This window comes from Procambarus clarkii, chromosome 6, assembly GCF_040958095.1.
Source record: "Procambarus clarkii isolate CNS0578487 chromosome 6, FALCON_Pclarkii_2.0, whole genome shotgun sequence".
NCBI classification, from domain to species: Eukaryota; Metazoa; Arthropoda; class Malacostraca; order Decapoda; family Cambaridae; genus Procambarus; species Procambarus clarkii.
The window spans coordinates 41,052,491-41,075,829 of NC_091155.1; the positions used below are offsets into that span (position 1 = coordinate 41,052,491).

Genomic DNA, 23,339 nt, shown 5'->3' on the forward strand with positions numbered 1-23,339 from the left:
AGGAGAAGCGTTCCCGTCGCCCCACACAGGACAAGAGCAGGAAGAAAGACACACGTCACAACGCCAGTGGACGCAGACGCACTTGATGCTTTCCTGGAGGGTTACCCCCTCCGGGACTATGTCGTGGGAGGCTTCCGGGGGGGGTTTCCTACTCGGTTACGAAGGGGCTCGGACTCCCCTCTCCTCTCGTAACCTCGTAACCCCCCAGCAACTACAGCCCTGCCACATATAGTGGGGCCTATGCTCGACAAGGAACTGAGCCTGGGGTGCATAGCGAGCCCCTTCGAGGTCCCCCCATTTGAGAACTTAGTGTTCTCCCATAGCCCTGAGAGAGAAGTCTACGCCAGGCAAATACAGGCTCCTGCACAACCTCAGCTACCCCTATACCTCCGAGAGCGTGAACGCCAACATCCTGCGGGAGACAACAGTGACCTACCAGTCCATCAACGACGCGGTGGCCTTGGTGGTCAGACGCTCGCCGGGGGCGCACTTGGCGATGTGCGACATAGCAGAGGTGTTCCGGATCGTCCCGGTCAACCCCAGCGACTACCACTTACTCGGCTTCGCCTACGGAGGGCGGTACTACTACGAGAAAATGCTCAGCATGGGGGCGGCACCCTCCTGCAGGATCTTCGAGACGTTCTCCGACGCCCTGCAATGGATCCTCGCGGAGAAGTTCGGCGTGCGGGATGTCGTGAAGGTGCTGGACGACTTCCTCTTCGTGAGTTCTACCTACGAGTGCTTGCGGAGCCTGCGGGTGTTCACTGCCCTCTGTGAGCGCCTAGGCATTCCCCTGGCCCCCCACAAGACTGAGGGGCCCCCGCCCCTGCCTCACCTTCCTTGGACTTGAAATCGACGCCCAACGTATGGAGACAAGGCTGCCGGACGACAAGAGGACGAAGTACATGGCTGCAGTGGAAGACACTCTGCGGGCCAAGAGCCTTCCCCTGCGGGACCTGCAGGGGATTATCGGCAAACTGCAATTTGCCACATCAGTCATACCGGGGGTACGGGCCTTCCTCCGACGACTCCACCCGCTCACACGAGGTTTACAACGTCCCTCACGCCTCTGCCTGCTGGACGCGGAGGCGAAGCTTGACTTGTGAGCCTGGCACACTTTCCTTGGCGTATTCAATGGGATAACTGTTTTTCCACCAGACGGTGGATGGGGGAGCGCCACGGCCCTCACGATGTGTGCGGACGCCTCATCCAAGGGTTCAACCCGTTCTCGCAAATTCGTAAAGTCAATATTGACTTATTACGGACTACGGTTACGGACTCACACTCAGCGCGACCTGGTTCAGGGGTACCTGGCCTATGGACTGGAGCCGACTCAACATTGCGCTCCTCGAACTTTACCCTTTCTACATGGGGATTTCCATCTTTGCACCAGTGTTAGCAAACAAGAGGCTTGTGTGTAGGTCTTACAACGCCGCTGTGGTAAACGTGCTGCAATCTCTGTCCGCCAGGTGCCCCCTCATGCAATTGGTCCGGCCACTGGCAATCTTCCTCCTCACCCATAATATTACGCTTCTTCCATCACACCTCCCGGGCAAGTTAAACGGGGTTTGTGATGCTCTTTCCCGGTTACAGGTACTGCCGCCCTCGTTCCTGCGAGACACAGGACTCGCCGAGAAGCCAACCGCAATCCCGCAGCACCTCCTGCCCTGCAACTTCACCCTGAAACTGTAAGGACGCTGCTCGACTCCCTGCAGCCCGCAACACGGCGCACGTATCAACATAAGTGGGCGGAGTACGTGGCGTACGTATCGGACGACAGGAGACGGGAGTGCCCCTTCGAGGCCTCGTCCTCGACACTGGCGAACTTCCTGCAGTCGCTGCTGTCTCGGGGCTTGGCTTTCCGCTCTCTCAGCGCCTACCTTGCGGCAATCGCCTACATGTTCAAGCTGCATGGTAGGGAGGATCCTACTCGCCAGTTCCTAGTCACACAACTACTTAATGGAGTGCGCAACAAGGCCCAACGGCTCCCCGCACGAAGATTGCCTGTGACCAGACGACTACTGCATCGACTACTGGGGGCCCTGCGAGGTGTCTGCTGCTCGACTTGCGAGAAGACCTGCTACCGAGCGCTCTTCTCCCTCGCCTTCTACGCCTGCCTCCGGCCAGGGGAGGTGACCTATACGGGGAAGGGGCAACACACGCTACGCTTGGAACAGTTAACTTTATCATGGACGGGTATCGACATCTTGTTTGCCTCCTACAAGCACAGTGCAGGGCGTACCCCCACTTTAACCCTGAGTGCAGACCCCTACAGCAAGTACTGCCCGGTCCGTGCCATGGCGAACTACATAAGACAACGAGGCATGGAACCAGGACCTACATTCCTAGGCGAATCGGGTGCCCCGGTCACCAGACAAGATTTCACATGGGTGCTCCGTGCTGCCATTCGAGCACTAGAACTGCCTCCAAACGATTATGCTCCGCACTCCTTCAGAATCGGCAGGGCCACGCAGATGTCCAAGGATGGCCTGGCGCCAGCAGCAATCAGAGCAGTCGGCAGGTGGAAAAGTGATGCGTTCCACTCCTACGTCAGGCAAGACGTCATTCCACTACCTAGATAAGTTACTTCTGCGGCCAGTGGGCAGCTCGCCCTTCGGGGGGTGGGGAATCGGCTTCGCTGGCCTGCGGAGTGGGGGTGCTGCGCCGGATCCCCAAGTCTAGGGCTGCCTGCAGCTACTTACCATATGTCAAGTGCTCACTTGTAGTGCAAGTTGGGGATTGCAGACTTTACATGTAAACTAGGCACTAGCATATCATTACCCCTGGAAATTCTTATCTATTCTTTTCTATACCCTCTGTGTATACAGAATATATTTTATACATAATGTACTGGCTGTGCCACTCAATTAACTCTGGCGTTGTTTTTAATTATAGCATTAAGCCGATTGCGAGTACTGCAACATTGCTTCGGCTAGCTGGCACTAGGCACGGTTAATGTCCTACGACTTATTCCCTTAGTTGCATCTTTGCAGTACTGGCATTCTACTCAGTCATGTTACACGACATATTTTATATTGTGGTACAGCAGTTGCTCTGTAAACATTATTTAATAAAATAAGGTCCCCGCCCCCCACTCCTGGCTTGTTTTTTCTTCCCGATCAGAAATAGTCTACTTTGTGGCGCCACGTAAAGACGTTAAAATTAGCTACAAATATGCGTGTCTAGCTGCAAAACGATCCATCAGCTGAGATATTCTCACATCAATTTCTGGAAATTGGGACCGGAAACGTGCCGGTTGATCTGACCTCAGGACGAATTTCATTGCCTCATAACTTCTACAATTTAGTGACGTTAAAAGAAGAACTGGTTGAAAAAGTATTTCCCAAAATTCAAAAAAAATTATAAGAATCACGATGGACTAAGTGAACGAGCTGTTCTTGGGGGCCAAGAACAAAGACACAAAGTTGGCAGTCCTTAATTCTTAGATTAAGGACCTGCCCGAAACGCTGCGCGTGCTAGTGGCTTTACAAGACTGTAATTACCATATTTGTATCCTCACATTCCTTATGTACATTCTTGTATATGCATAAATAAATAAATAAAGACGTCTACGAACTTAACAATATTATTCAGTCTAACATCCAAAGCGAGGCAGTCACATAAAAGTCCGTCGACACTGTTGTGGAAGCAGATGAAGCAGTTAATTATCCAACAGAATTGTTGAATTCACTGGATCTGCCAGATACCATCACACGTACGGCAATTGAAAATCGGCGTGCCAATTATCATGTGAAATATCAACCAGCCAAAACTTTGCAAGGCCACGCGCCTTACAGTAAAAAACTTAATCAGCAACGTTGCAGGAGCAACAACCTTGACAGGACCTTTCATAGATGAAGATGTCCTCATTCCTCGCATTCTTATTATTCCAACAGATATGCAATTTCAATTTAGGAGACTGTAATTTCCAATTCGATTGGCGTTTGCAATCACCTTCAACAAAGCTCAGGGCCAATCTTTAGAATTGTGCAGTTTATATCTGGACACGGATTGCTTCTCACATGGACAATTATATGTTACGTGTTCTAGAGTCGGCAAACCAGACAATCTCTATATCTCCACAGACAATAGAACAACAAAAAATATTATATACCCTCAAGCATTGTGAAATTAAACATATTTGAAATGTGCGCTTTCTCTTATCTTCACCGATTGCTTTGAAATTTTCCCACAATGTTCCATTCGCATCCGAGCAGGTTTTTATATTCATACATATTTTTATGTACATACTATATACATGCCTGACCTGTGACAGGAAAAAACATGCTTTTTTTTTAAACAACGCCATCTGTTGGACGTAAGAGCAACACACACTGTAATCTCCCAAAGTTTTTGACCCATTGCTTTGAAATTCTGACACAACATTCCATTTGAATATGTGCGGGTTTTTATATACCTACTATATAGATGCCACCTCTGTGACAGATAAAAAGTTTTTTTTTCAAAAACAGCGCCATCTGTTGCACGTAATAGCAACACACATGCTATAATATATATGTTACAATTCCATTTCAATGTTTCCGATTGCATTGATAAATTTAATTTTCATAGATTTTGATTTATTTTAATTTTTATTGAATTACTTTGTGACATTATGTTGGAATTGAGCTGTGTTTTTTACCATACTGTTCATTTCAAAAGTATACATATAGATGCCACACCTATGACAGGTAAAAAAAAATTCTTTAAGAAACAGCGACATCTGTTGCACTTAAGAGCCACACACGCTATGCTAAATATGGTACAATTTCATTTCAATGTTTGCGATTGCATTGACAAATTAAATTTTCATACATTTCAATTTATTTTCATTTTGGTTTAATTATTTTGTGTGACATTGCATTGGAACTCAGCTATGTTGTTTACCATACCGTTCATTTCATCAGTATAAGAATAGATGCCACACCTGTGACAGGTAAAAGCATGAATTTAAAAAAAAAAACAGCGCCATCTGTTGCACGTAGGAGCAACTTAGGCTATACTAAATATGTTTCGATTCCATTTCAATGTTTCCAGTTTCATTGATAATTAAATTTTCATAGATTTAGATTTATTTTCATTTTGATTTAATTATTTTGTGACATTGCATTGGAATTGAGCTGTGTTGTTTACCATACCGTTCATTTTGTGAATATAGTTGATTTTGTTTTTCATTTTGTTTTTAATGGTTTTTCTTATATTTCAGTGATGGGAACATGAGATCATTTGATATTCCCATTTTTCTGGTGGGAACATTAGATCATTTGGGAATACATCAGACGAGGGAGTGGGGAATGGTGGGGAGGACGAGGGGACGGGGAAATTGGGGATAGTGGGGGACGAGGGGACAGTGGAATGCAGATTGGTGGGGGAGGACAAGGGGGGCAGGGAAGTGGGGGATGGTGGGGAGGATGAGGGGATGGGGAGTGGGGAATGGTAAGAGGACCAGAGGACGGTGGAGTGGTGGATGGTGGAGAGGACATAGGGATGGAGGAGGGAGGACGAGGGGACGAGGGAGTGGGGAATGGTTGGGAGGCCGAGGGGACGGGGGAGGGGGGAAGAGTGGGGAGGACTGGGAGATAGGGGGAGGGTTCCTGTGGCTCAGCAACGCATGGCCGGGTACAGCTAGTAATACAAATAAAAATAATAATTAATTAACAGGAAAGTTCAATGGGTTGGAGAGTTTACGTAAGATTGTTGTATTTGTACATTCTTGTAAAGTCATTAACACGCATATAGCGTTTCTGGCAAGTTCTTAATCTAACATATCAGGTTGATATGATATATAATATATTACCTTAAGACAGTTAAGATCGTCCCAACTGCGTCTTGATACAGGTATATCAGCGTAATGGGGGTTATCTTATTCACGTTATCTTGTGATGATTTCGGGGCTTAGCGTCCCCGCGGCCCAGTCCTCGACCAGGTCTCCTTTTTGTTACACCCCCCAGGAAGCAGCCCGTAGCAGCTGTCTAACTCCCAGGTATCTATTTACTGCTAGGCGAAGAGGAACATCAGGGTGAAAGAAACTCTACCCATTTGTTTCCGCCTCAGCTGGGGATCGAACCCGAAACCTTAGGATGACAAATCCCAAGCGCTGTCCACTCAGCCATCAGGCCACCCCCTCACGAAGGTATTGCAGCACATCTCTAACAACACCGCCCAAAATATCGTCCCAATCACAGTACTCAAGCGTCTTACATTTTTTATATGTAAGTGATAATTCCAAGTCCAGATGAGAACTTCCACCCATCTTGAAGTTATCTTGAGATGATTTCGGGGCTTTAGTGTCCCCGCGGCCCGGTCCTAGACCAGGCCTCCACCCCCAGGAAGCAGCCCGTGACAGCTGACTTAACTCCCAGGTACCTATTTACTGCTAGGTAACAGGGGCATTCAGGGTGAAAGAAACTTTGCCCATTTGTTTCTGCCTCGTGCGGGAATCGAACCCGCGCCACAGAATTACGAGTCCTGCGCGCTATCCACCAGGCTACGAGGCCCCTTGCCCCAAACTCCAACCCTCGACCCTAGATCTCGTGTTCATTTCTGTGTCCAGAGACGTTCAGGTCTTTGGGGGCGCCTCACCTGAGGTCAACAGGTCAGGAGCTCCATCACCACTACAGATATACCATTTAAGATACACAATAACAAGTGTAATCTTATCACGAATTATCTAATTTAGAATGAGTGCGTTTGAAGGTCATTCACTAGTTAAGAACTCATTATTTGCATTTTTCGGTTTGTTGAGCCCTCTAGTGAGCCCTTGGGGTCCTCTAGGAAGCCCTTGGGGTCCTCTAGGCAGCCCTTGGGGTCCTCTAGGAAGCTTTTGGGGTCCTCTAGGAAGCCTTTGGGGTCCTCTAGGAACCCCTTGATGTTCTCTAGGAAGCCTTTGGGGTCCTCTAGGAAGCCTTTGGGGTCCTCTAGGAAGCTCTTGGGGTCCTCTAGGAAGCCTTTGGGGTCCTCTAGGAAGTCTTTGGAGTCCTCTAGGAACCCCTTGATGTTCTCTAGGAAGCCCTTGGGGTCCTCTAGGAAGCCTTTGGGGTCCTCTAGGAAGCTCTTGGGGTCCTCTAGGAAGCCTTTGGGGACCTCTAGGAAGTCTTTGGGGTCCTCTAGGAAGCCCTTGATGTTCTCTAGGAAGTCCTTGGGGTCCTCTAGGAAGCTCTTGGGGTCCTCTAGGAAGCCTTTGGGGTCCTCTAGGAAGCCCTTGGGGGTCCTCTAGGAAGCCCTTTGGGGTCCTCTAGGAAGCTCTTGGGGTCCTCTAGAAAGCTCTTGGGGTCCTCTAGGAAGCTCTTGGGGTCCTCTAAGAAGTCTTTGGGGTCCTCTAGGAAGCCTTTGGGGTCCTCTAGGAAGCCCTTGGGTGTCCTCTAGGAAGCCCTTTGGGGTCCTCTAGAAAGTCTTTGGAGTCCTCTAGGAAGTCTTTGGGGTCCTCTAGGAAGTCTTTGGGGTCCTCTAGGAAGTCTTTGGGGTCCTCTAGGAAGCCTTTGGGGTCCTCTAGGAAGTCTTTGGGGTCCTCTAGGAAGTCTTTGGGGTCCTCTAGGAAGTCTTTGGGGTCCTCTAGGAAGCTCTTGGGGTCCTCTAGGAAGTCTTTGGGGTCCTCTAGGAAGCCTTTGGGGTTCTCTAGGAAGTCTTTGGGGTCCTCTAGGAAGCTCTTGGGGTCCTCTAGGAAGTCTTTGGGGTCCTCTAGGAAGCTCTTGGGGTCCTCTAGGAAGCCTTTGGGGGTCCTCTAGGAAGTCTTTGGAGTCCTCTAGGAAGTCTTTGGGGTCCTCTAGGAAGCCTTTGGGGTCCTCTAGGAAGTCTTTGGGGTCCTCTAGGAAGTCTTTGGGGTCCTCTAGGAAGCTCTTGGGGTCCTCTAGGAAGTCTTTGGGGTCCTCTAGGAAGCTCTTGGGGTCCTCTAGGAAGTCTTTGGGGTCCTCTAGGAAGCTCTTGGGGTCCTCTAGGAAGCCTTTGGGGTCCTCTAGGAAGCCTTTGGGGTCCTCTAGGAAGTCTTTGGGGTCCTCTAGGAAGTCTTTGGGGTCCTCTAGGAAGCCCTTGGGGTCCTCTAGGAAGTCTTTGGGGTCCTCTAGGAAGCTCTTGGGGTCCTCTAGGAAGTCTTTGGGGTCCTCTAGGAAGCTCTTGGGGTCCTCTAGGAAGCCTTTGGGGTCCTCTAGGAAGCCTTTGGGGTCCTCTAGGAAGTCTTTGGGGTCCTCTAGGAAGCTCTTGGGGTCCTCTAGGAAGCCCTTGGGGTCCTCTAGGAAGTCTTTGGGGTCCTCTAGGAAGCTCTTGGGGTCCTCTAGGAAGCCTTTGGGGTCCTCTAGGAAGCCTTTGGGGTCCTCTAGGAAGTCTTTGGGGTCCTCTAGGAAGCCCTTGGGGTCCTCTAGGAAGTCTTTGGGGTCCTCTAGGAAGTCTTTGGGGTCCTCTAGGAAGCTCTTGGGGTCCTCTAGGAAGTCTTTGGGGGTCCTCTAGGAAGCCTTTGGGGTCCTCTAGGAAGCCTTTGGGGTCCTCTAGGAAGTCTTTGGGGTCCTCTAGGAAGCCCTTGGGGTCCTCTAGGAAGTCTTTGGGGTCCTCTAGGAAGTCTTTGGGGTCCTCTAGAAAGCCTTTGGGGTCCTCTAGGAAGTCTTTGGGGTCCTCTAGGAAGCCCTTGGGGTCCTCTAGGAAGTCTTTGGGGTCCTCTAGGAAGTCTTTGGGGTCCTCTAGGAAGTCTTTGGGGTCCTCTAGGAAGTCTTTGGGGTCCTCTAGGAAGCCTTTGGGGTCCTCTAGGAAGTCTTTGGGGTCCTCTAGGAAGCTCTTGGGGTCCTCTAGGAAGTCTTTGGGGTCCTCTAGGAAGCCTTTGGGGTCCTCTAGGAAGTCTTTGGGGTCCTCTAGGAAGCCTTTGGGGTCCTCTAGGAAGCCTTTGGGGTCCTCTAGGAAGTCTTTGGGGTCCTCTAGGAAGCCCTTGGGGTCCTCTAGGAAGTCTTTGGGGTCCTCTAGGAAGTCTTTGGGGTCCTCTAGGAAGTCTTTGGGGTCCTCTAGGAAGTCTTTGGGGTCCTCTAGGAAGTCTTTGGGGTCCTCTAGGAAGCCTTTGGGGTCCTCTAGGAAGTCTTTGGGGTCCTTTAGGAAGTCTTTGGGGTCCTCTAGGAAGCTTTTGGGGTCCTCTAGGAAGCCTTTGGGGTCCTCTAGGAAGTCTTTGGGGTCCTTTAGGAAGTCTTTGGGGTCCTCTAGGAAGCCTTTGGGGTCCTCTAGGAAGCCTTTGGGGTCCTCTAGGAAGCCTTTGGGGTCCTCTAGGAAGCCCTTGGGAATAATCGGACGGTCAGTCATACCTCACAGAACTTGGTACAACACACTCTGGGTACAACACACTCTGGGTACAACACACTCTGGGTACAGCACACTCTGGGTACAGCACACTCTGGGTACAACACACTCTGGGTACAACACACTCTGGGTACAGCACACTCTGGGTACAGCACACTCTGGGTACAACACACTCTGGGTACAACACACTCTGGGTACAACACACTCTGGGTACAGCACACTCTGGGTACAGCACAGGAATATCTTCCAATATTCCTGTGTGAATGAAGTAGTTACAGAGCTCAACGTACCTCGTACCATTTAGTCTGAAGTCACTGATAACACGTCAACATTTCGGTCAGTTTCGACCAATATCAATCATTTAGTGGTAAACAATGCAAGAGAAAGCAATAAATGGATACAAGAGAGAGATGAAAAGTAAAAGGAAGAACGAAAAAGATGTAGATACAAAAACAGTGAATCACATTATTCAAAATTCAAATTTCAAATTTCAAATTTATTGTGGCTCGTCGCCCCACATATGGATGCCGCAGGTCAACGTCTTACGCGGTTTAATGTCTTCGATTCTCTTACTATCTTCTTTCAGAGTGTCTCTTTGCGCCTTCGAGTCTTCTCTTCTTACTATCAACCGTTGCAAGAACCAACTTTGGTTCCTCAAAGACTGTTTCGTGCAACAGATTCTCACTCATTCCCCCTTTTTCTGTCTTCAGTTCAACACTTGAAGCTCTTCTTGTCCTGAAGACGTCCGGCTTCTGCTTCAAGAACGGCTTCACTAACATCACCATACTGGTTCACCAAGCTTCACTAACATCACCATACAGGTTCACCAAGCTTCACTAACATCACCATACAGGTTCACCAAGCTTCACTAACATCACCATACAGGTTCACCAAGCTTCACTAACATCACCATACTGGTTCACCAAGCTTCACTAACATCACCATACTGGTTCACCAAGCTTCACTAACATCACCATACAGGTTCACCAAGCTTCACTAACATCACCATACAGGTTCACCAAGCTTCACTAACATCACCATACAGGTTCACCAAGCTTCACTAACATCACCATATAGGTTCACCAAGCTTCACTAACATCACCATACAGGTTCACCAAGCTTCACTAACATCACCATACAGGTTCACCAAGCTTCACTAACATCACCATACAGGTTCACCAAGCTTCACTAACATCACCATACAGGTTCACCAAGCTTCTCTAACACCACCATACAGGTTCACCAAGCTTCACTAACACCACCATACAGGTTCACCAAGTTTCACTAACACCACCATACAGGTTCACCAAGCTTCACTAACACCACCATACAGGTTCACCAAGCTTCACTAACATCACCATACAGGTTCACCAAGCTTCACTAACATCACCATACAGGTTCACCAAGCTTCACTAACATCACCATACAGGTTCACCAAGCTTCACTAACACCACCATACAGGTTCACCAAGCTTCACTAACACCACCATACAGGTTCACCAAGCTTCACTAACATCACCATACAGGTTCACCAAGCTTCACTAACACCACCATACAGGTTCACCAAGCTTCACTAACACCACCATACAGGTTCACCAAGCTTCACTAACATCACCATACAGGTTCACCAAGCTTCACTAATACCACCATACAGGTTCACCAAGCTTCACTAATACCAACGCTCTCTTCACAGTAATGATAATAATAATAATACTAATAATAATAATAATAATAATTATAATTATTATAATAATTTATTCACAATAAAGTACAATGGGTTGGTGAGATTACATAATAATGGTGTATTTGTACATTCTGGTAAAGCCACTAACACGCATGGCGTTTCGGTCAGGTCACTAATCCAACATATCAGGTAAGGTGAAGTGGCACATTGTAGCAATCTTATCAACAGATAACTGCAATATAAATTGACAGAAGTGATTACACTGGTAAAGATATATGTCTTAAGTACCAATATTGTGGAAGTGGGTAGTACATGATACAGTAGAGTTTGTAGCACACGGTAGGAAACTATGAGGATGAAATTAGGTACTTTTTGGTTTTACTTTTGAATAAGGCAAAGGTTGGACAATTTTTTAATTCGTCAGGGAGTGAGTTCCAGAGATCTGTGTAATCTCTTATTTACCAGTTTTTGACACTGCTCGCCTCTCTTCTTCCCAGCACTCCTCCACGCTACACAACTAACTTCAACGCCTGATTTCTAACAGTCCTTGGGTTAAATACTCCCGCTCTCTCTGACTGTGTTACCAACCTTTCATCTTACCCTTTTTCTATGCACCAGCAACAACTTCTCGGACTTGATCTCTCTCTTGAGCTACTTCCCCTGGCACGCGCCGTGGCATTGACCTCATTAGTTCCAGTAACAAGTTTGTCAGTTTTAACTCTAGTTCGGACCTGTCTGCCTTTAGAGGGGCCCTTATCCCCCTTCTTGACAGCTTGTTTTCTAAAAATCACCACCTTCCTCGTCGCTTCCAGCTTGCCCTTGCCTCCCTAAAATCTAACAACTCTATTCCTATCCTTCCTTCTGAAAAAAGCAATTCTGTGGTTGTCCTTGACCGTGAGGACTATCACCAGAAAGCAGATGTCTTGCTCTCTGACTCTCGCACTTATGCTCCTCTATTTCTAACCCTTTGGATCGCCTCAAAACTTCTTTTAACCTTAAACTAAGACAGCGCTCTATAGTCTCTGTCCACCTGACTTTGTTCTCGTAAAACGCTTCCTTGTCTTCTGCTCTTCTCTTCCTTATTTCTACGGTCTATTACAACTCACAACCCTGTTGTTCCTCCTCGTCTTATCATTACTTCAAGAGGCTCTGTCGGCTATCATCTTGCCTCCTGATTTACTAAAATACTGACTCGTTATCTTGGTACTTGTTCTGCTCACCTGCGTCATTCTGAGGACTTACTGGACAGTGTGCGCCTGCAGCCCTGATACAAGTACCTGACCTCACCAGTTATGGCTGGATACACTGTGGTCACACTGTATCACTGTATCTTTATATTCCATTATTTACATTTCAATTGTGGACAACTATATTGAACTGTCTTTATATATACGTGTATGATACTGTATGTTATTATTTTACATATCATTATGATATGTTATAATGTGTTGTTAGTGTTAACTCCTTGTTTGCCGCCTCGGCGCACTACTATCATAACTACTCCCCCCCCCCCCCCTTGTCTCTGCGTCTGTCATAGTTACCAACTCAGAATAACTGCGGACCAACTTCCAACTATGTTGTGTATATAGTAGTAGTCATCCATCAGTCTCAGGAGACTATAGAGTTGCGCTCTGGTTGTCGGTCTGGAGTGGCCTCACCAGGGCGCAAAGCCAGGGTAGGTTGATATGGGGGAGAAGCTGTTACCCAGGCAGCAGCTCCCCCCCCCCCACCCCCCGAATATATTTATATATTGATAATATAAATTGTGTATTATAATTGTGTAGTGAACATCTGTGTATGTTCCAGTCGTCGTTTGATATACGTTAAGTTGTGATGTTTATTTGCTGTATTTCATGTGTAGTGTTATATATTTGCAGTATTGGTACTGTGGTTGACAGTATGACATCACCAGATGCCTGTCCCTCCCCAGGTTAATCTACTTTCTGAGGTGTTCACCATCCTACAGTAGCCATAAACCAGGAGAGTATGACCTGTTACTGAAATCAATGCTAGAAAAAGCCCTCAACCTCTCTCGATGACCCACAGTGGAAACAAGCCTCTTTTTCCCGTAAAACTTGGGGGCCTCGGAGTTCGAACAGCAACGCAAATCGCTGTACCAGCCTTCCTGTCCTCCTTGGTATTCGACTACCTTGTGAAGGAAATTCTACCTGCCTACTTACATCATCTGGCAGGTGTACACGATCCCAATTTTACACGCTGTGCCACCGAGTGGGCCTCTCGTACAGGCCCATCACCTCAACCACCATCCTCAAAAGCCCACAAGCACAACGAGGCGAGGACAACGAGGACAGGACAGAGAATCCAAGGAACACGGAAAAACCAGGACCGGCATAGCAAGACCGGCTGGAAGGAGGGCCCCCAGAGGGAGCACGGAAGGGCCGCACAAAATGCCACAACCAACCCCTACACGCAGCCACAGTACCAAAACTACAGCAAAATGTCACCACACTCCCCGAGGAAGCGACAGGGAAGATAAAAGATAAATCGTAACACGAGTGGCACACAAGGGGGGACAGGCGGAAACCGAGCACCCAACCGAGCCACAGGGACGGTAGAAGAAACGTGTGCAGTGTAACAGGCAATCGAAAGAACACATTAGGCAGCCCAACTTGGGCTGACCCCATACACAGCCCCAAGAGCAAAGACGAGAGCGCCCACGAAGCACAGAATCCGCTCGTCAGGCGAACGACAGGGGAGAGGCGGAACCAAAGAGCCAGAACCTAATCCTGCAAGCACAAGGAGGCGAGCACAAAACACCCTCGACACAGGAAAACGTACCACCGAACAGGCACCCCACCGTTGCACCGTGGAACATGGTGGAGGCGGGGCCCCGAACTCAAGCGAACAACAGCAGAATACAGTACATTTATACATTTGTACACTAGTATATTTTGGTAGCAGTCTTTCCTGTAGACATATATTATTAAATATGACCGAAAAAGTAAGATTAATAATTCTAACACGAATTTTCTCAATCTTTCATACATTTCTTTTCACTGTTGGAGGTAAATCAAAAATCAATTCTCCAAAATTCATTTTTATTTCTAGTCTGACGCGACACGAGCGCGTTTCGTAAAACTTATTACATTTTCAAAGACTTTAGTTTACAAATACACAACTGAATAGAACTTACGCATCTCCGATTTTATATCTACATTTTAGTGAGGTGGCATTAATAGGGTATTAATTTCATCAACACAAGACAGAACACGAAACAATGGGTATTGAATAGAAGTGTTTGTAGAAAGCCTATTGGTCCATATTTCTTGATGCTTCTATATTGGAGCGGAGTCTAGAGGTGGGTAGAATATAGTTGTGCATTAATTGGCTGTTGATTGCTGGTGTTGACTTCTTGATGTGTAGTGCCTCGCAAACGTCAAGCCGCCTGCTATCGCTGTATCTATCGATGATTTCTGTGTTGTTTACTAGGATTTCTCTGGCGATGGTTTGGTTGTGGGAAGAGATTATATGTTCCTTAATGGAGCCCTGTTGCTTATGCATCGTTAAACGCCTAGAAAGAGATGTTGTTGTCTTGCCTATATACTGGGTTTTTTGGAGCTTACAGTCCCCAAGAGGGCATTTGAAGGCATAGACGACGTTAGTCTCTTTTAAAGCGTTCTGTTTTGTGTCTGGAGAGTTTCTCATGAGTAGGCTGGCCGTTTTTCTGGTTTTATAGTAAATCGTCAGTTGTATCCTCTGATTTTTGTCTGTAGGGATAACGTTTCTATTAACAATATCTTTCAGGACCCTTTCCTCCGTTTTATGAGCTGTGGAAAAGAAGTTCCTGTAAAATAGTCTAATAGGGGGTATAGGTGTTGTGTTAGTTGTCTCTTCAGAGGTTGCATGGCGTTTCACTTTCCTTCTTATGATGTCTTCGACGAAACCATTGGAGAAGCCGTTGTTGACTAGGACCTGCCTTACCCTACAGAGTTCTTCGTCGACTTGCTTCCATTCTGAGCTGTGGCTGAGAGCACGGTCGACATATGCATTAACAACACTCCTCTTGTACCTGTCTGGGCAGTCGCTGTTGGCATTTAGGCACATTCCTATGTTCGTTTCCTTAGTGTAGACTGCAGTGTGGAAACCTCCGCTCTTTTCCATGACTGTTACATCTAGAAAGGGCAGCTTCCCATCCTTTTCCATCTCGTAAGTGAAACTCAGCACGGAACTCTGCTCAAATGCCTCCTTCAGCTCCTGCAGATGTCTGACATCAGGTACCCGTGTGAAAATGTCGTCAACATACCTGCAGTATATGGCCGGTTTCAAGTTCATGTCGACTAAGACTTTTTGCTCGATATTACCCATGTAGAAGTTTGCAAACAGGACACCTAGGGGAGAACCCATGGCGACCCCATCTACTTGCTTATACATGTGCCCATCCGGGCTCAAGAAGGGTGCCTCTTTAGTACAAGCTTGGAGTAGTTTCCTCAGAATATTTTCTGGTATGTCAAGAGTAGTACAGGCTGGATCACGATACACTCTGTCGGCTATCATCCCGATTGTCTCGTCCACAGGTACGTTGGTAAACAGCGATTCTACGTCCAACGAGGCTCTTATCCCTGTGGCCCGTGTGCCCCGCAGTAAGTCAACAAATTCCTTTGGAGACTTCAGGCTGAAGGCGCAGGGAACATAAGGAGTCAGCAGGCCGTTGAGTCGCTTCGCCAGTCTGTACGTGGGTGTGGGTATCTGGCTAATGATTGGCCGAAGTGGGTTTCCAGGCTTGTGTGTCTTGACATTTCCATACGCATATCCAGGTTTATATTCCCCAATGATCTTTGGCAGGTAGAGTCCGGATTTCTTGGCGTTCACAGTTTCGATCAGTTTGTTGACCTTTGCTTTTAATTCGGCTGTAGTGTCCTTCGTTACCCTTTGGAACTTAGTTTGGTCAGAGAGTATGATGTTCATTTTCGCCAGATATTCGTCTTTTTTAAGAATGACATATATTGGCGACTTGTCACCTCTCCTGACAACTATCTCCTTGTTCTCACGAAGGCTTTTAGCTGCCGCTTTGAGCTCGGGGGACAGTATGGTGCTTCTGTAATTGCCTCGATTCTTTCCTCCTCCTGCAATAAGTTCTGCTTGTAAGGTATCTTTGGTAGTGACCTTCTTTTGTGTCTCGAGGTCGAATATGTCGTCCAACAGAATTTCCAACTCTACTTTCCGGGCCATCTCACTCGGTCTGGACATAACATGACAGTTTACTAGTCAACAACGGCTTCTCCAATGGTTTCGTTGAAGACATCATAAGAAGGAAAGTGAAACGCCATGCAACCTCTGAAGAGACAACTAACACAACACCTATACCCCCCATTAGACTATTTTACAGGAACTTCTTTTCCACAGCTCATAAAACGGAGGAAAGGGTCCTGAAAGATATTGTTAATAGAAACGTTATCCCTACAGACAAAAATCAGAGGATACAACTGACGATTTACTATAAAACCAGAAAAACGGCCAGCCTACTCATGAGAAACTCTCCAGACACAAAACAGAACGCTTTAAAAGAGACTAACGTCGTCTATGCCTTCAAATGCCCTCTTGGGGACTGTAAGCTCCAAAAAAACCAGTATATAGGCAAGACAACAACATCTCTTTCTAGGCGTTTAACGATGCATAAGCAACAGGGCTCCATTAAGGAACATATAATCTCTTCCCACAACCAAACCATCGCCAGAGAAATCCTAGTAAACAACACAGAAATCATCGATAGATACAGCGATAGCAGGCAGCTTGACGTTTGCGAGGCACTACACATCAAGAAGTCAACACCAGCAATCAACAGCCAATTAATGCACAACTATATTCTACCCACCTCAAGACTCCGCTCCAATATAGAAGCATCAAGAAATATGGACCAATAGGCTTTCTACAAACACTTCTATTCAATACCCATTGTTTCGTGTTCTGTCTTGTGTTGATGAAATTAATACCCTATTAATGCCACCTCTTGTTCTGTCTTGTGTTGATGAAATTAATACCCTATTAATGCCACCTCACCCCATCCACCTCACTAAAATGTAGATATAAAATCGGAGATGCGCAAGTTCTATTCAGTTGTGTATTTGTAAACTAAAGTCTTTGAAAATGTAATAAGTTTTACGAAACGCGCTCGTGTCGCGTCAGACTAGAAATAAAAATGAATTTTGGAGAATTGATTTTTGATTTACCTCCAACAGTGAAAAGAAATGTACGAAAGATTGAGAAAATTCGTGTTAGAATTATTAATCTTACTTTTTCGGTCATATTTAATAATATATGTCTACATTTGTATACATATATATACATCTGTATACATATTTACAGCAGAATACATTTACCGGAAATTATGGCCACTCTTGGGATATAAAATTAAAATAATGATTGAACTGTAATTTTTAACATTGCAGAGGACAATAGGTACAGTATATTATCCATTTTACCAAGTTTAATAAAACCAGTGTATAAATACAGTGATATTTATTGATAAAGTTAACTGATATTATATCACATTTTGTTCAATAGTTTGCCAGGATGTCCACATTAAACACCGACAACCACAGCATGACCAGAGATGAATGATTTTTTTCACATGGAAGTATTAAAACAGCATATAATTAACTTTCTCTAAAAATAAGGAAACAGTACAAGGCTCAAATTAATACAAATTATTATTTTGTTGGCAGGAAATGATTAAACAGGTCTGACATTATAGAAGTGGATGAAATGTCACTTTTATAACCCTGAACAAACAGTGCAGGCAACCAATCCTTTCATTTATGGTAGTGTGTGCACCTTCTTGTATAGATTTGATCACATCACGAGAACTGACCCAGACAAGGTCACTTACCATTCCTTGCATGTATTCCCACGCCTTCATATGTAACAAAATCATCAGAAAAGTTTAGACAAAGTTTGAGACGCGTAGATCAAAATAATACAAACTTTAAACACAATATAAGAAATCATAGATTAGTTTCACAGGATTAAGGTGTCCCCATAATATTTTCTATACTGGTCAACAGAATACTATACAGAAATAACAATATATCTATGTGTACTATATTAGTTTAGTCCTGTTAAAAAACTAAATCTTTGTAGTCTTAGAGGAGTTAAACAATTATGGATAATTACATACATTTTTGATAAAACAGTTCAGGTCTTAGATCAACGCCATAATTTTACAATTCTTAAAATACAAGTGTTTATATCTTCAATTATAACCACATTTCAATTTTGTCAATTGTCTAATTACCAATCTCTTGTAATAACTAAATAATACTAAGATCATTAAATGGAGTTTGTGTCGAAACCATGGCCAAGCACCTTAAAAACCCAAGTGATATGAATCTCGCCATCATTTACAGAAAAAATATTTCATGGCAATGTCTTTATACAAGAGAAATGAATCAGTAAGCTGAGCCAAAGTGGCATTATCCACCTTAAGAATTCACATTCTGGGGCCAGATTCACGAAACAGTTACGCAAGTACTTATAATTGTGTACATCTTTTCTCAATCTTTGACGGCTTTGGTTACATTTATTAAACAGTTCACAAGCATGAAAGCATCCCAATCAACTGTTGTTATTGTTATTAACAGCTTCCTGGTGCTTCAGAGCTCATTAACTGTTTAATACTAGTAATTATAAAGAGAGCCGCCAAAGATTGAGAAAAGATGTACAGGTTCGTAAGTGCTTGTGTAACTACAGTACTTCGTGAATCTGGCCCCTGACCTTCAGCACAGTGCTTGTTGAGAGTGACAAGTGCTCACTTTAAAGCAGTATATCTTTATTGTGAATGGAAAAAGTACAAATCCAGTGACCATATTATTACATCAGGATGGGCTCTTTTCTGAAATATGCACAAAGATCTGCAGAATATGAAAAGGAATGAAAGTGATGGCTTCAATATATTTAAGGGCAGATACATGTGAATTAAGCATCTAAATTAGCTGAAACAAGTGACAAATGATGAAAAAGATTATCACCACAATCCTGAAAATGCAAGAAATGCTTAAGAAGATGGGTGACTTAGCTGAGGCAGGAGACAACTAAGAAATATTCAGTGGCATTGATGAGCATCCCCGTGTCTGGGAAAAGGTACAATGTAAATTGGTAAACAAAACCCATCCTCGCACGCAACAGATCCAATCTTCGGCATTATTACATCAATAAGGTATATCAGATGGTTACACAAAGCTTCCACATTGGTCACTTGGACTGAGGGGAAGATTGAGCAGACTCACGTGTTGCGAATTTTGCCAGGCACATAGTTTTTGTCAATGACTGGCTCTTGAATGAACATATGTAGGCACTTTTCATTCTGGGCAAGAGGGTGTCCTGCTATTCTGAAAGGCACACAGGAAGGGTGAGGTTAGTAAAGGTCATTCACAACTATTGCACGACATTCTTTGTAATTGTTAACGTTTAATTTACAAAGTCAAAAATGCAGTAACAAACAGTTTTGTATAACTGGATTACACCCACAACAATCTCCTCGGGCACAATTCTGCATTAAGTTAGGTAATATGATTATCCAAAAACAATACAGAACAACTAAATTCAGGTTAGTGATGTATTTAGTACAGTATGTGGCCAACCATACCACTAGGACCTGGTTGTGGGGTTAGTCATGTATTTAGTACAGTATATGGCCAGCCATACCACTAGGACCTGGTTGTGGGGTTAGTCATGTATTTAGTACAGTATGTGGCCAGCCATACCACTAGGACCTGGTTGTGGGGTTAGTCATGTATTTAGTACAGTATGTGGCCAGCCATACCACTAGGACCTGGTTGTGGGGTTAGTCATGTATTTAGTACAGTATATGGCGACCATACCACTAGGACCTGGTTGTGGGGTTAGTCATGTATTTAGTACAGTATGTGGCCAGCCATACCACTAGGACCTGGTTGTGGGGTTAGTCATGTATTTAGTACAGTATGTGGCCAGCCATACCACTAGGACCTGGTTGTGGGGTTAGTCATGTATTTAGTACAGTATATGGCGACCATACCACTAGGACCTGGTTGTGGGGTTAGTCATGTATTTAGTACAGTATGTGGCCAGCCATACCACTAGGACCTGGTTGTGGGGTTAGTCATGTATTTAGTACAGTATGTGGCCAGCCATACCACTAGGACCTGGTTGTGGGGTTAGTCATGTATTTAGTACAGTATATGGCGACCATACCACTAGGACCTGGTTGTGGGGTTAGTCATGTATTTAGTACAGTATGTGGCCAGCCATACCACTAGGACCTGGTTGTGGGGTTAGTCATGTATTTAGTACAGTATGTGGCCAGCCATACCACTAGGACCTGGTTGTGGCTCACGGCTTGTTTCTCTCATTAAGAATCTGTCTATAGATACTTGTTTTTCCTTATGTTTTAACACTTGTCTGTAGTGAGACATCATATTGTCTCGCTATGAATGATCTCTTGTTTTTCCTCTGTCGTCATCCTCACAATTATTTTCTTGGGTTCAACTTTACCACTGACTTTCCTGGCACCCATGGCGTGATATAATAATAAGAGCGCTACTGTTCAGAAACCAAAAAACCAGCGCTGGATGTAATGAAACGCTGTTTCCTGGACGGGACCCGGAGGCTCCCTGGAACTATCCAGGCTAATATGGATATACTATATTAGACTTTGGCCTCAGTCAATGCGAATGGAGTTCATAGGCCTGCCGGGGACCACAAGCCAGAACCTGTCCCCCTCAGAGAGACACGAGAAACAATGGCCTATAGAATTGCACATGTGGTTATGGAGCATTCTCCCGAGACAGATGGATGCCTACTACTATGTCTGCCATCGACCGGGTCCTAGCATCCAGAAAGGTAAGCATCCCAAAACAATCCCCTATTCTGGTTGAAACTACTACTGAAAGTCAAACGAGTGGACAGAACTCCTCAAATTAAAACGAACAAACTAGTATGTCGTCACCACATGCCGCGCCGCCGTCTGCGCAGCTCATCTCTCCCGGAAGGGAAAAGGGGGATCACCAGACCCCTCACGTCGACTACCCATACCTTCAGTTCTGAGGCTGGATGTCAAAACACACGGAAAACTGCCAATCGGAGGGAGGGATGCCGGGGAGCCTCTGGGTATCATCCAGAAAATGGCGTTTCATTACATTCAACGCTGGTTTTGTGGGGGAAGCCCCTTCAGCTCCCTGGAGCTATATCATCAAAGAAAAGTAAATGAGGGATGCACCCGGGATTTGTACGCCACTCGCAACTCAAAACGAAAGCAAGACAACCAACGGCATCGAAGGCCCCAGCAAATGACCCGGGAACTCTAACCCAGGCACAAGGAAAAAAGGGGCACCAGGGAAACCCAAAGTGCGACCCCAGACACACAAGCCGAGGCACACAAACAACGGCAGAGAACCACAACCGGACAACACAAGATGCACCCCCTGGCTTAATCAAGCATCAACAACCCAAGAACCCCTCCGGAAAGCAGAAATCATATTCTTCGCAGAAAAGGAGATGGCTGCAAACAAACCAAACTAAACACCAGAACCAAAAGAGCAGAAACCCCTGTGTCAGAGGAGAGCATGAAGCTCCCCGACCTAATCCCCAGAGGCCAGTGCCAACAGGAAAAAAGAACTGTAGAGAAACAATCCTGAACCAAAGGGGTCACCACAAATCGAGGGGGAGAGAGATAAGAGAGCACCTGTCCAATGACCAGAATGGCGCATGAGCAGGCTGGAGGTGAAACAGCTTGCGAAACGCCGTAGAAGGAACATCGATGACGAAAGCAAGCTGCAGCAGCTCCGCCAGTGCCGCACGACACGAGGCAACAGTATGCGGCAGAAGACGAGGCAGAAGATGAAGGTACTGAAACAACTACGAAAGAAAGGACAAGACAACCGCAACAGAAAGCGAAGTACACCTATACAGATAAAAAGAACGGAAGGACCACCAGGACTTGTACTGCGGCCAAGACGAAGCATGCAGGTGGGGACACCATTAACAAAACCACCTGATCATCATACAGATGGTGATAGACTCGAGTCGAAAATATCAGACATGAAGACTCGAGGAGAAGAACGAACCAGCCACGTAACGGATCGCACCGATCTGCTGAAGAGGCGGAGTCGTGGGAAAACCCCTGGGTTCGGACACCGAGCAAGCAGCGCCTGAAACCAATGATGGGCAAAGAAGACAACACTTCCCAGGTAAGTCTCCAAACGAGATAGGAGCAACAGCTGAACCAGGGAAAGTGGCACAGGTAACCCCCATCTCGACCAGTCTTGCCAAACCTTGAGAACTCAGCAGACAAGTCACCCGAAGTGACCAGCCCCAAAGAGTCAAGGACCTGACGGCAGAGGTCAGGCTCCCACACAACCCTTGAGCAACCGCTGAGTGACCCAGGAGCCCCCAAGAACAAGCAAAGGCGGGACCGCAGCCGAAGCAGTGACTCCAGAGGAAGAGACAAGGAAGCAGTTCGAGAGTCCCACACAAGACCCAGCCAAGTCCGAACCTGAGAGGGAACCAGGTGGAACTTCCACCAGTTCACCAGGAACACGAACCCGGCAAGCTGAGAAAGAACCAAAATCCTGGCGAGCAGGAACACTGACTGACTGGAAGCCCACACCAGCCAGTCATCAAGGTAGGTCAGCACCTGAAGACCTAAGAAATGCAGACGGGCCACCACGACCAGGGTGAGGCATGTGAACACGTGAGGTGCCAGGGTCAACCCGAATGGGAGACAACAAAAGCAGTAACCGAGATGCCCCACAACAAAACCGAGCCAATCCCCGAACCCCGGATGAATAGGGACATGTCAACATGCGTCCCAGAGGTCCAGGGACACCATCCAAGTGCCCGGCTCCAACAGAAGCTGGACCTGGGACAGAGTAGTCATCCGAAAAAAGGGGCAATAGACCCAGGTGTTTAGACGGGACAAGTCCAGAATGAACCGCAGGGGACTGGGAACAGACCCACCCAAGGGACTACATCCTTTCGACCATGCTCAAGCGCAGCCACTCCGAGATGACCCGACAGAGCGCAGAAGAGGCTTGCCCCACTAGCCCCAACCCCCCCCCCCCCCCCCGAAGGAGGATGGTACCTAACGCCACCGCAGCCGTCGGAAACAACCTGAAGCCCACAAATCGTGAGACCAGGCATGAGCAAACAGCGCAAGACTCCCCCCCCCCCCCTCCATCACCCTGTCAATGAGGCGAACTGCAAAAGGGCCGACGCCCCTTGTGAGAATCTGACGCACAGAGCGATCACCGTGCCGACCAGACGAAGACGAGTCCAAAGGTGGCGTTGGCTCAAAAACAAGAAGAACCTCGAGCCCTGGCACGACCCTTCTGGGAGGAAGCCCCCCCCCCTCCCCCCAGGAACCCCGAAGAACCAACAAGTCTGACATCGGACAA

General features: G+C 46.5%; 3 protein-coding genes across 3 annotated transcripts in view; 1 reads left to right on the forward strand and 2 right to left on the reverse strand.

Annotated features, from left to right (window-relative positions):
- The first annotated feature begins 866 nt into the window (after window positions 1–866).
- LOC138356078 (uncharacterized) lies at window positions 867–2,582 on the forward strand. The gene is made up of 2 exons (XM_069311707.1): window positions 867–1,047; window positions 1,594–2,582. The coding sequence occupies exons 1-2, from the start codon at window positions 867–869 to the stop codon at window positions 2,580–2,582; spliced, it is 1,170 nt and encodes a 389-aa protein (XP_069167808.1).
- Window positions 2,583–6,708: 4,126 nt separating this feature from the next.
- On the reverse strand, window positions 6,709–9,270 carry LOC138356079 (SUMO-interacting motif-containing protein 1-like). The gene is made up of 4 exons (XM_069311717.1): window positions 8,445–9,270; window positions 7,772–8,413; window positions 7,349–7,707; window positions 6,709–7,212 (listed from the first exon to the last, which is right to left on the reverse strand). Exons 1-4 carry the CDS (start codon window positions 9,268–9,270, stop codon window positions 6,709–6,711), a joined length of 2,331 nt encoding a protein of 776 aa, XP_069167818.1.
- An 8,142-nt stretch (window positions 9,271–17,412) lies between these two features.
- The window catches only part of Snx3 (sorting nexin 3), a 63,737-nt gene continuing 57,810 nt past the window's right edge, over window positions 17,413–23,339 (reverse strand). The window contains exon 4 of the mRNA XM_045736340.2: window positions 17,413–19,295. Coding sequence (XP_045592296.1) covers window positions 19,190–19,295 — 106 coding nt within the window. The 3' untranslated portion in view covers window positions 17,413–19,189. The remainder of the gene's footprint in view (window positions 19,296–23,339) is intronic.

Coding starts and splice junctions, on each gene's coding strand:
- LOC138356078 (XM_069311707.1), top strand. CDS start 867: ATGGAGACAAGGCTGCCGGACGACAAGAGGACGAAGTACATGGCTGCA. Junction 1,048..1,593: donor ACTCCACCCGCTCACACGAG/GTTTACAACGTC, acceptor TCCCGGTTACAG/GTACTGCCGCCCTCGTTCCT.
- LOC138356079 (XM_069311717.1), bottom strand. CDS start 9,270: ATGACTGACCGTCCGATTATTCCCAAGGGCTTCCTAGAGGACCCCAAA. Junction 7,708..7,771: donor CTTCCTAGAGGACCCCAAAG/GCTTCCTAGAGG, acceptor GGACCCCCAAAG/GCTTCCTAGAGGACCCCAAG. Junction 7,213..7,348: donor TTCCTAGAGGACACCCAAGG/GCTTCCTAGAGG, acceptor AGGGCTTCCTAG/AGGACCCCCAAGGGCTTCCT.